Here is a 12,403-nt window from a genome sequence, read left to right as displayed (position 1 = left end):
GTCAGCACTGATTCCCATCCTCTGTCCCCCTCTCTCTGACCCTCCCTCACTTGTGCTCTTCCAGAAATAAATAAATGTTAAAAAAAAAAAAAAAAAGAAAATTCGAGAAATTTAGGGACTTTTTTTTTCCATACAAGTTGTGTGTGACTATCTGCTTTCCTGCTTTTCTGCTGATCTCCTACGGTATCTATACATTCCCCAAACTGTCATATCAGAATGTTTTACAAAATGGACCACAGCTTTGTCTTTTGGTGCTTCAGTCATGTGGCTTTCAGGCCTTGCCCAGGATGACATGCCGTTTCTTTTCTTTAGCATGTTAGCGCAAGAGAAGAAAATCAAGGAAGTCAAAGCAGGTGAGTCTTGTCTGAAACTGCTTCATTGTTGTGTTCCTAATGCTGTGTCCTCCTCCTCAATGGGAAGAAGGATGTGTGTCAACTCACAAATCAATACTCATTAAGAAGCACATGTAAATATTTTGAAAAAAAATTGTACTATTGAGACCGAGTAGCCAAATTGAACTGTAGTTCTCAAAAATGGTCAGAAATTACCACTTAAAAGTTTAATGCATTAACTAAAAAGAGTACACAATTATTTTCTTTATTATTTTGAAATAATGAGTAGAATGGGTATAATGATATAGTCTAATAGTTTATCATTCTTAAAACACAAGGGATAAAGATGAATGAATATTGGCTTCTTTTTCTAACCATAACCCTATTATAGCAAATTAGCTTTACCCACATTATTTTAATCACTTGCGTTTTCAGTTAAAAAAAAAACAAACAAACAGGAAAGCATCCCAATCATTTATATTCATTTGATTTTAGGATTAGCTATTGCAGTCTAATCTGATGTCATGAAAAAACTCTGCACTACATATGATAACATACATTAATACATATTTTACCAAACAATATGGACAATACATAATATGGGTATTTTTTCAATTACATAGACAAAAATTCTCTTATCAATTATTTGAAGCTCTTTACCAATAACAGATGTGGAAAGAGATACTTTGCCTTTAATTAATATATATTAGATATAAATTATATATACAGATATGTGAATTATCACCATCATCAAAATGCTGATTACTGTAAGAAAAGAAAAAAGCACCATTCCAAATCACTATTTCTGGAAATTAAGGATACCCTGTAATGCTGTTACTCTGCAAGAATAAAATATTCATCACCATGTTTTCTGTTCTTAATTCTTGAGACATGAGGTCATTTCCTCATTAAATACAGAGCTAAAAACATAATCCTTAATAGAGGGATGACAGACTACAATTTAAAATCTAAGTGCTTTACAAATTGCAAATGCCATAATGGATTTTAAATTTGCTAACAACTTAACAAAACTTGTTTCCATTTGTCAGATAGATTGTGGCCCTCTGTACTGTGCTCCTAAGAGGCAATTCAGTACAGGTGTTAAGAGCATGGGTTTGGCGGTTAGTAGGACTCGGGACTACATCCTAACTCTGCTATTTCCTAGGCATCTGAAGTTGAACAAAAATTTTGTAAAGTTAATGTGAGGTTCATAGGACTTGTAGAGGAAGATGTCTAAGAGCATCTGTCGAGGGAAATAGAAGTGGTAAGCAACAACAACAACAATAATAACAACAACCTGATTCTTAAAAATACTACTGTGATCTTAGTATGCTATATTTTTCTCTGTTTTTATGAAATTTCAGTAACAGATTTTTAGCTATTTTAAATTTATTTCTAGTTTTAGGACTGGGTTTCCTTGATCAAGCCAGTAGGTTCAAGCTAAATAAGATATTCTATTTTCTTACAAAATAATTAAGTAGAAATAATGAAAGTGGGGAGGAAGGGAGTAAAGGAGAAAGGATGGAAAGATGGTAGAAAACTAGAAAGGTGGGAAAATCGGAATGAAGGTAGGAAAAAAGGTAGGGAGGAAGGTACAAAGGAAGGAAAAAGAAAGAAATATTTTTGAACATTATAGCAACATGTCCTCTGGTAATATCACCAAGAAAATTGCCATGCCTTTAGCAGTTAGGAACCTACAGAGTCTTCAGATTACTTTATACTACTTATAGCACTACAACTCATTAACATTTTTTGGTCATTAACTAATAAACTGAATAACCCAAATCGCATCCTGCTTGCCTGTATCTTTAGCTCAAATAAAGATGTGCTGAACAATTTCACTTATGACATGAGGAAATACTTTCACGGGAGCCATTTGTATGTATGCATTTGTAAATTACACCCAGAGTTAACTGGGACTTTTTGGGGAGACTTGATGTTGCCAAGAATTATACAAAACACAGGCTTTCTATGGCTTCAGATTTCCTTTGCTTAGTATTGAAAACATCTATTTTATTTTCCTTCAACATATTACATTCCTTGAAATGCCAGAGACCCTCAAAGGGTACTATTGTGTTCTTGTTCCAGTTACCTGTTCTAAATATTTCTTCTTTACTCTTATGTGAGAGATTAGTAAAGGAAACAAAACTCATTGCCAATATTTTCTAAATTGGATTTATTGCTACTGTGCTCAGTGTTTCAGAGGATGTCACATGCTATTATTTTATCATTTTTTCCCAATTAAATAGAATAAAATGTTCCATCAATAATTTGAAACTCTACAAATAACAAATGTGAAAAGGCACACATTTTCCTAAGACTCTATTTCAGGGACTCTGTCTGCCTTTTTGTTTTATCAAAATCAGAACTAAGGATAATGAAGCCTTATCATTAAACTTTTCAAAATGAAATTTAAATTTTATAATTTTTAAAGCAATAGAAAATATCACAAAGGGACATGGAGTTTATTTCAATAAGAAAAAAAATAAACATCCCAAATAACAATTTATGATAAAGGATAAATATCTTTACTATGTGATCAATACATAAAAATTGTTATGATAAACACTGACTCCAAAAAAATGAGTAAAGATAAATAAATCCAAGCCAAAGACAACCCTCCTAAAAAAGGATATCAAAGTGGAAAATGGCTAATGAACACATGAAAAAGTCCAACTCTGTGAAGATAAGAAATGCAATTCAAAACAAAAATGACATTTCTCTTCTATAAGACTGATAAATATGAGAACAGATAATATTCAGGGTTAGCAAGAGCGCAGTAAAATAGACTACACTGCACATTTGTGGGAGGATAATTCAGTAAACTAATTTTGGATAGGTAACTCAATTATATACTAAGAACCTTAAAATTGTTTAAGGTGATTTAAACAATGATTAAAATTAAAATGATTCACCTCTACTGAGATATTTCTCCTAATGAATGAAATCACAAATAAAGATGAGAGCATTTTAACAGAAATGATTATATGGAATTATCTATCATAAAAATGGAAATCATGTAATATGTAATATATAACATACCGCAATATATAGTATATATTGTTATAGAGTATGATAAATAAGAATGTGAAAGGTTAAATGAACAATATCCATATGAATTTTATAACTGTTTGATAGAATGTTAAAGAAATGATGACATATTTGAGATGTAACATAATCTGACATGTTTCATTTGCACATACATGAAGGGAATATGCAGAAATATTAATAATAGTTTTCAATTGTAAAATTGTGAATGTTTTTATTTTTATACTTAATTGTTTAATAATGCAAACATATAATATGGCAAAGAAATAATAAAGACCTATATTTCCAGGAGAGAGAAAAATAAATTTCACTGTTTGTATCTAAGTTTCCAGTGCACAGAGATTGTTGGAAATTACTCAAGTGCAGCAATATATTAATGTTAGTTACAGCTTGCCCCCAATTATACATTTTTTCTGCTAAATAGAGATTCTTCAATGATCAGAATTTCTGATATCCATAATTCCATTCAAGTTGTTTTTTAAGTTTATTCATTTATTTTGAGAGAGAGAGAGAGAGAGTGACTAGAGGAGGAGGCAGAGAGACAGGGAGAGAGAGAATCTTAAGCAGGCTCTGCACTATCAGCACAGACCCCAACATGGGGTTCGAACTCATAAACCATGAGATCTTGACTTGAGCTGAAGTCGGACACTTAACTGGCCACCCAGATGCCCCTCTTTTTTTTAAGTTTATATTTATTTATTTTTGAGAGAGAGAGACTGAGTGAGCAAGGGGGGAAGGGGTAGAGAGGAAGGGGAAAGAGAAAATAGCAAGTAGTTCTGCCTTGGCAACAGAGTGAGATCATGGCCTGAGTCAAAACCAAGAGTCAGATGCTTAACCAACTCAGCCACCCAGGCACCCCTCAAGTTTCTTTTAATTTTAATTCCTCTTGCTATCTTTAGGGAAACTAAAAATCTTAATTCCATTTTGATGGTGAAATCTCTATTTTCCTGAATCGACTTTTGACCTTTAATATGGCATCATGGAAATTAGATTCCATTAATTTGATTATACAGAAATCTGCTATACAGAAAATATGCAGAAATAAATAACTAAAACGGACTGGTACCAAAACTCAAATGATATTATAATATAAACTTAAAACACAGTATTAGTTTTGAGAAATGGTAGTAGGTGGAAGCCAGAAGGGCAGTGAAGAGATCTCATTGAAGACAGGAAGGAGGGCAGTAAGAAAGTTGTTTTTGAGGACTGGAGAAAAAAAGGATTCATAATAAACTACTATCAGAACAATTAACTTGATCATTTGCTGAAACACTGGAAGACAGAAAATATACCTAACAACTTGTGGATCTGGCTAAGGGGACTTCCAAGCAAACAGCAGACAGTGTTGTCATCTTTTAGCCACATATAATATTATATTGTAAGAGAGAGATGAGGTAAAGAAAGAACAATTCAGGTTTTAAGCAGAATTTAGAGGATATTATTTCCAACTCAGGATTTGGGGAGTTGGAAAATAAGTTTCACATTTATAGTATCTCCAGCTGGCAAGAGGTTTTCCACGTAAGATACTGTCTCTAGATGAAATTCAAAATGTTGTTTGCTAATCAAGATCAAATCAAAGATATAGCTCTAAAACACACTGTTGAGACCTCAGAAAGATTTCAGAGGCTCTCTTAGCTATATAAAATATCTAACAATCTTAAAGGTGTCCCATGGCATCTTAACTCTCAGCTCATGCATCTTTACTCTCAAACAATCTGTCTTGAAAATATCTGTTGGTATGTATTTTACCTAAAAAGATGGGATTGTACTTTGATACATAGGAATCCTACAAAATTGTTTTAAGGGTTGTAGCAGGCTGAAATAAATGGGGAATAAATAGTTCACCCAATAGCTTAGAACACTTTGCTCTATTTTAAACTGCTTGCCAGCCTATCACTAGTCTATGAAGTTTGGTATCATTTCAAGTAATAATAACAGCAATAAGGAGAAACATATAGCTAACCTTTATTGACCACTTAAAAAAATACAGCTACCCTACAACCCAGCAATTGCACTACTAGGTATTTATTGAAAGGATACAAAAATGCTGATTCAAAGAGGCTGACACACCCCAATGTTTATAGCAGCACTATAAATATTAGCCAAATTATGGAAAGAGCCCAAATGTCCTTCTGATGAAAGGATAAAGAAGATGTGGTGTGTGTATACACACACACACACACACACACACACACACACACACACACACTGGAATATTGCTCGGTGATCAAAAAGAACAAAATCTTGCCATTTGCCACAACATGGATGGAAATACAATGCATTATGCTAAGCAAAGTAAGTCAGTCAGAAAAAGACAAATACTATATGATTTATCTCATATGAGAAATGTAAGAAATGAAACAGATTAACATAGGGGAAGGGAAAGAAAAACAAGATAAAAACAGAGAAGAAGGAAAACCATAAGAGACTCTTAAATACAGAGAATAAACTGAGGGCTGCTGGAGGAGTGTTGGGAGGGGATGGGCTAAATGGGTGATGGGTATTAAGGAAGACACTTGTTGGGATGAGCATTGGGTTTATATGTAAGTGATGAATCACTAAATTCTATTCCTGAAATCATGATTACACTATATGTTAACTAACTTGGATTTAAATACAATTAAAAAAATAATAACAGTAAGGAGAAACATATTATAACTAACCTTTATTGACCACCTTTTAAATGCCAAATTCCTCTTACACCTCCAAACCAATGCCTGAGTTTTGAAACTATTCAAAAATTTTCATCCATATCTAGATATTCATTCCAAGAGCTCTATCAGAGATGGAGATGACATATTCATAAGATTATGATCAACTGATACATGAATTCAGCAAAGTCACAAGATACAAAATCAATGTCCAGAAATCGGTTGCATTTCTATACACTAATAATGAAGCAACATAAAGGGAAATCAATAAATTGATCTCATTTACAGTTGTACCAAGAGCCATAAAATACCTAGGAGTAAACCTAACCACAGATGTAAAAGTTCTGCATGCTGAAAACTATTGAAAATGTATGAAGGAAATCGAACACACAAAGAAATGGAAAAACATTCCATGCTCATGGGTTGGAAGAATAAATATTGTTAAAATGTCAATATTACCCAAAGCGATCTACACATTCAATGCAATCCCAATCCAAATTGCACCAGCATTCTTCTCAAAGCTAGAACAAACAATCCTAAAATTTGTATGGAACCACAAAAGACCCTGAATAGCCAAAGTATTGTCGAAAAGGAAAACCAAAGTGGGAGGCATCACAATCCCAGACTTTAGCCTCTACTACAAAGCTATAATCATCAAGACAGCATGGTATTGGCACAAAAACAGACACACAGACCAATGGAATAGAATAGAGAACCCAGAACTGGACCGACAAATGTATGGCCGACTAATCTTTGACAAAGCCAGAAAGAGTATCCAATGGAATACAAAAAGATAGTCTCTTTAGCAAATGGTGCTGGGAGAACCAGACAGCAACATGCAGAAGAATGAAACTAGACCACTTTCTTGCACCATACAGAACAACAAATTCAAGATGGATGAAAGACCTAAACATGAGACAGGAAACCATTAAAACCTGAGAGGAAAAAATAGGACACAACCTCTTTGACCTCAGCCACAGCAGTTTCTTGCTTGACATGTTTCCCAAGGAAAGGGAATTAAAAGCAGAAAATGAACTATTGGAAACTCATCAAGATAAAAAGCTTTTGGGCTGCAAAGGAAACAACCAACAAAACTAAAAAGCAACTGACAGAATGGGAGAAGATATTTGCAAATGACATATTGGATAAAGGGTTAGTATCCAAAATCTATAAAGAACTTGCCAAACTCAACACCCAAAAAACAATAATCCAGTTAAGAAATGGGCAGAAGACATGAATCGACACTTTTCAAAAGAAGACATCCAGATGGCCAATAGACACATGAAAAGATGCTCAACATCACTCATCATCAGGGAAATACAAATCACAGCCACACTGAGGTACCACCTCATACCATTCAGAGTGGCTGAAATTAACAACTCAGGCAACAACAGATGTTGGCGAGGATGTGGAGAAACAGGAACCCTCTTGCACTGTTGGTGGGAATGCAAACTGGTGCAGCTGCTCTGAAAAACAGTGTGGAGGTTCCTCAAAAAATTAAAAGTAGAACTACCCTATGACCCAGCAATAGCACTACTAGGAATTTTTCCAAAGGATACAGTAATGCTGATTCGTACGGGCACATATACCCCAATGTCTATTGCACCACTCTCAACAATAGCCAAATTATGGAAAGAGCCTAAATGTCCATCAATTGATGAATGGATAAAGAACATGTGGATTAGATATACAATGGAATACTACTTGGCAATGAGAAAGAATGAAATCCTGCCATTTGCAGCAATGTGGATGGAACTGGAGGGTATTATGCTAAGTGAAATAAATCAGTCAGAGAAAGACAGACATCGTATGTTTTCACTCATATGTGGAACTTGAGAAACTTAACAGAAGATCATGGGAGAAAGGAAGGGGAAAAATAGTTGCAAACAGAGAGGGAGGGAGGCAAACCATAAGATACTCTTAAATACAGTGAACACGCTGAGGGTGGATGGGGGACGGGGGGAGAGGGGAAAATGGGTGATGGGCATTGAGGAGGGCACTTGTGGGATGAGCACTGGGTGTTATATGTAAGCAATGAATCACTGAATCTACCTCCCAATCTAAGAGCACACTATATACACTGTATGTTAGCCGACTTGACAATAAATTATATTTTAAAAAGATTATAATCAGAGGAACATTATTTACACAAATAAAGAGAACAGTTAAATTAAGAATCATTAATATGATGGCTTATAATTCATTAATTAAAGCATGAATTAATATAATTATTACTTTTATTTTAAAAGTAGGAACTCTAAAAATTGGCAAGTTTATGCCTGTTTAAAGTATAAAAAAAATGGTAGATGCAAGATTTCAATCCTAGTATTATGACTTCAGAAGACCAATTCCCAATCGCTATACTTTTTTCCCTATATTAGATCATATCACAGTTTATATAAGAAAATGAATCATGCTATCGTATCTTGTGTATTGAAAAACTTTAGCCTGCAAAAAAACATATCCTACATTATACATGATTTACGTGGCTATACACCGTTAGAGGGGACATGTGCTCATTTCTGGGCACGCACCCAGAGGAGAAAGCTATGGGTTTCTCACTCATCCTTAGCCAGACAGTGGATCCCTTGGTCCAGCTGTCACCACATTGTCTGTTTCAGTATCAGTGAGCTTTATCTAGGTTCCAGATGACTGAGACAACAGGTCATAAGAGGGCATCTTTTATGTGAAGGAGGCCTTTGTGAAACCCGAGAAGGCTTGCTGGTTTGTGTTGAACAAGGCAGAGCTCTAGCTGCACTATCTTATATATATTCCTTTACCACCAAATTGCTTTATAATTTTAAATAAATACTTATAGACTTTTCCTTTGTCAAAAATAGAAGAGAAAAAATGATGAAACTAAAAAAAATCTACATTAATGAAGAGCTATAGCTGAGATCTGAGGCACACACAAAGGTAAAAAATTCTAAGTTATGGTTCCCATAGCAACAGCAACACAGTTGGATTTCACTTTTATGTTAAGTAAGTTTAACTTGAGTGGAGATGCAAAACACTCCCTCTGAACCAAAAAGAGAATTATGGAGAATATAGAGACTATGATCCAGACTCTTCTGGCTTTCAAAGGTATCAAATATTAACCCTAATATATGTTAATAGTTTCACATCAAAACTATATGTTCATTTGCATTGACTTAAAACTACTTTTATTCAATTTGTAAAATATGATTATTTAAAATGGGAAAAACTCCCATCCAAATGTGTTAAATCAAAGGACGCCATCTTATAATTTGGAAATATAAGTGCATAGTTTGTTTTTAATTACAATAGAATACTTGCTGAAAGTTTAATTTATGAAAATGCAATCTGATTACATTCACTGTCAAGTGTTTTAAACTTGACATTTCCAATTACTGTAGATGTTATCTGAAACTAGGAAAACAAACTAACAGTACTTCAAAGAGAGGACATACATATAAATTTTCAAGACATTTGTAGTTTGCATCTGTATTTCAATGTTTTTAAAGAAGCAGGAAGGGTACTTACTCCTGTTATGTAACGAGGTCTATATTGAATAGTCCCAAATAAACCAAGAATGACGATAATAATATGTACAAAATTTGCCAGGATAGGTGCCCACTGATATCCAAGGAAGTCAAATATTTGCCTCTCCAGCACACAAACCTAGAATAGTAAAACAGGGTACAGAGGTAAGCACAGTGGTGAGAGAGAAGAGACGGCAAAAGGATCATATTGCATTATAATTAGCAATTATAACTGTGTTACCATATCTGGCATTTATCTTTAATAGTAAGACTGACATTTTCAGGTATATTTCAAAGAAACACTATGGAGGCTGTAGATCCATAGGCAGCTACAATCCTTTTCAGAATGATTTTGTGGAGGCATCAAGCCATATTCACAGGATATCATCTGTGCAGTCACAGGATAAATTATATTGTCATATGCACTAATACTTGAATTCATCAACCAGCAAGTTTGCAAAGTCCACACAAAGGGTATGTTGTTAGGATCTGCTCAAATGTCATTATATAAATTGAAAAATAAAACAAATGGGAGTTATGTGGAGGAAAAATAACTCATCAGCAAGTCAACCAACTTGGATTATGGACTTAGATTTGCCTCTAACTGTGGTTGTGTGACTAGCTAAGTCTAGAAAGGACTAGGTAAGTCTTTCACTTCTCTGGGGGTACTGATCCTTCATTTGTAAAATTCAGAACTTTGACTTCTAACCCAAATAATACTGGATTATAAATCAAAAATGACTTTTTTTGTTATACTCAGTTACGTATATAACCAGACAAAAGGGTGCAAAAAGGACATTAAAACACTGAGAAGCAAAAATAAAAACAAAGTGTCACTGTTATAAAAGCAAGGAACGTAGGTCATTTAAAATTATCCTACATTTATCTATGTTTACAACTTTACAATTAAGACACAGGTACAAATCTAAGGATTGAGAGAAGAAAAACAAAACAAACCAACCAACCTAATCAACCAAACAAACAACTAAACAATGAAACAAAAGCTGTGATAGTCCAGAAGTACCATTTTATATTGACAAGTAAAACCTGATAGCTATCAAGTTTCTCATAAGATCAAATAAATTCACTTTTATTCTTCCTGCCTGCCCTCAGGTGGAATGATAATAAACGGTTGCGAGTAAAACATTGTGAAAAGACCTGGTATTCCACACAAAGATTCAACAGTGTCTTTGGTTGTTTTTCAATCTAGGCTTTAAAGAAAAAGGATATTTTAAAACCCCTACATTACTAACATTACTATGCTTTGATGATATTTCTTGTCAGAAGGACATACTGACTCTCAAAACAGCCAGTGTGCTTTTAAATTAAATACCTGTAGCTCAGTTTGAAGATTTCTTGAATGATCAATATTTCCACTGTACTTCTTTAGCTGAACAACACATATTCCCATCAGGCATTGAAAAAGAAAATAAATTCATGACAACTGTTTGCATAACACTTCTGTTTCCTAAGGCAACCAAGGGCTGTAACAGTAATCCAGCCTTGTCAAATCTTCATTTTCACTTATCTTGGCAATGATTAAAAAAAGAGAGAATCTAGGTCTGTTCTACCTTGCATATTCTAAATCCACAATATCCACCAGAGTTGCAAAAGTGGAACGTAAATAATATTGCACATGACTGCAGGTTCATAAACCTTGAACTGCCTTCTAATGAAACATTCCTTCAACTGTTATCATGCAGTCAACACTTCACATAAAGGAGATCCATTTGTAATGTTAGGCAGTATAATGTATCCCTTGTTTTTGAATCTATTAATGGTACCAAAAAAATAAGTGGCAGTTCTCGGAGCAACTGCTAATCATTTGTATAAAAGCTCTCTCCAACTTAGAACTCTCTAAACTCATCCTATGAATAAACGGTAAGTAGGAATGTAAACAGCAGCAAGAGGAATCTAAACTCTATAAATTTTAAGCATCATAACTGTGGGGACACAGCAGGGAAAAAGTATAGAGGATGAAACGCATTAGTCAAACAGTGGGAAATCTCTCGATAAATGCACCAATTATGGAAGAAAATAGCAGTACCATCGTTAATTATAAAAAATATATAGATGATAATATAGTTGCTAATTCTGCATGGCTAAAATGAATTTATGTCAACATTTATTAGTCTTTTTTTTAATGACAGAACTAATAGTTTCATCAAACATTACTTACAAGGTTATGCGGACTGAATAAGTTAATGTGCAATTCCTCAATTATAATATTCCCGCTTTTACCCTGTTTCTGATTGACCCTATTAGCCATCATAAGTAGCTTTATCATAGGTCCTGTTATTTAGAGCTGGGACTAAAGAAGGGAAGATTTTCTGAAAAATTCAGAGAATATAAAGGGAATAACAATTTATAGAAGTAGTTAGTCTTTTCTAAGAATTCCTTCAAAAAGGAATTATATTAACTGTGGAATCACTGAAAGGGTTATGGGGTTGTAGGGAAGAGAATAGATAATAGTTAAAACATTTCTTACGTGATGGGCATCCTTGCTAATCCCCAGTCATGTATTATCTCAATGTGTCTGAGAGGTAAATATTGTCTTGCTTTTCAGATTAAGAACTCTCAGATGTATGGTGGCTAAGTGATTCTCCTGATATCTTAGAATGGTAAATACTAAACAAACAAATAAACAAACAAAAAAAGTAGGCTCTGTGCATGGCCAGTGGGCCATGTTCCCAATGTTGTAGAATTGTGACACACCCAGTCCAGAAACAAAAGCTTTCACAGTTTATGTTGTAGACCTATGTTGGTCACAGGATATGTGTTGCTTTTTAGCTTACTTATTTTGGAATAATACAGAGAATTTCTTTGATCATAGTTGTCAGTTCATATCATCATTAGTCAAGGCAAATTT

The 12,403-nt window shown here is 34.1% G+C and overlaps 1 protein-coding gene across 3 annotated transcripts in view; it reads right to left on the bottom strand.

Annotated features, from left to right (window-relative positions):
• NKAIN2 (sodium/potassium transporting ATPase interacting 2) overlaps positions 1-12,403 on the bottom strand; it is a 980,716-nt gene that overhangs the window by 510,538 nt on the left and 457,775 nt on the right. For 2 of the 3 annotated variants that reach the window (XM_042939744.1, XM_042939745.1), the window contains exon 2: positions 9,536-9,673. The exons of the other annotated variant lie outside the window; for it this stretch is intronic. In XM_042939744.1, coding sequence (XP_042795678.1) covers positions 9,536-9,673 — 138 coding nt within the window. The remainder of the gene's footprint in view (positions 1-9,535; positions 9,674-12,403) is intronic. 3 annotated transcript variants of the gene reach the window in all.

This window comes from Panthera leo, chromosome B2 (genome assembly GCF_018350215.1).
Source record: "Panthera leo isolate Ple1 chromosome B2, P.leo_Ple1_pat1.1, whole genome shotgun sequence".
In the NCBI taxonomy this organism is placed as follows: Eukaryota; Metazoa; Chordata; class Mammalia; order Carnivora; family Felidae; genus Panthera; species Panthera leo.
Note: the sequence above shows the minus strand (reverse complement) of the source record. Positions and strands in the feature narration are given on the sequence as shown.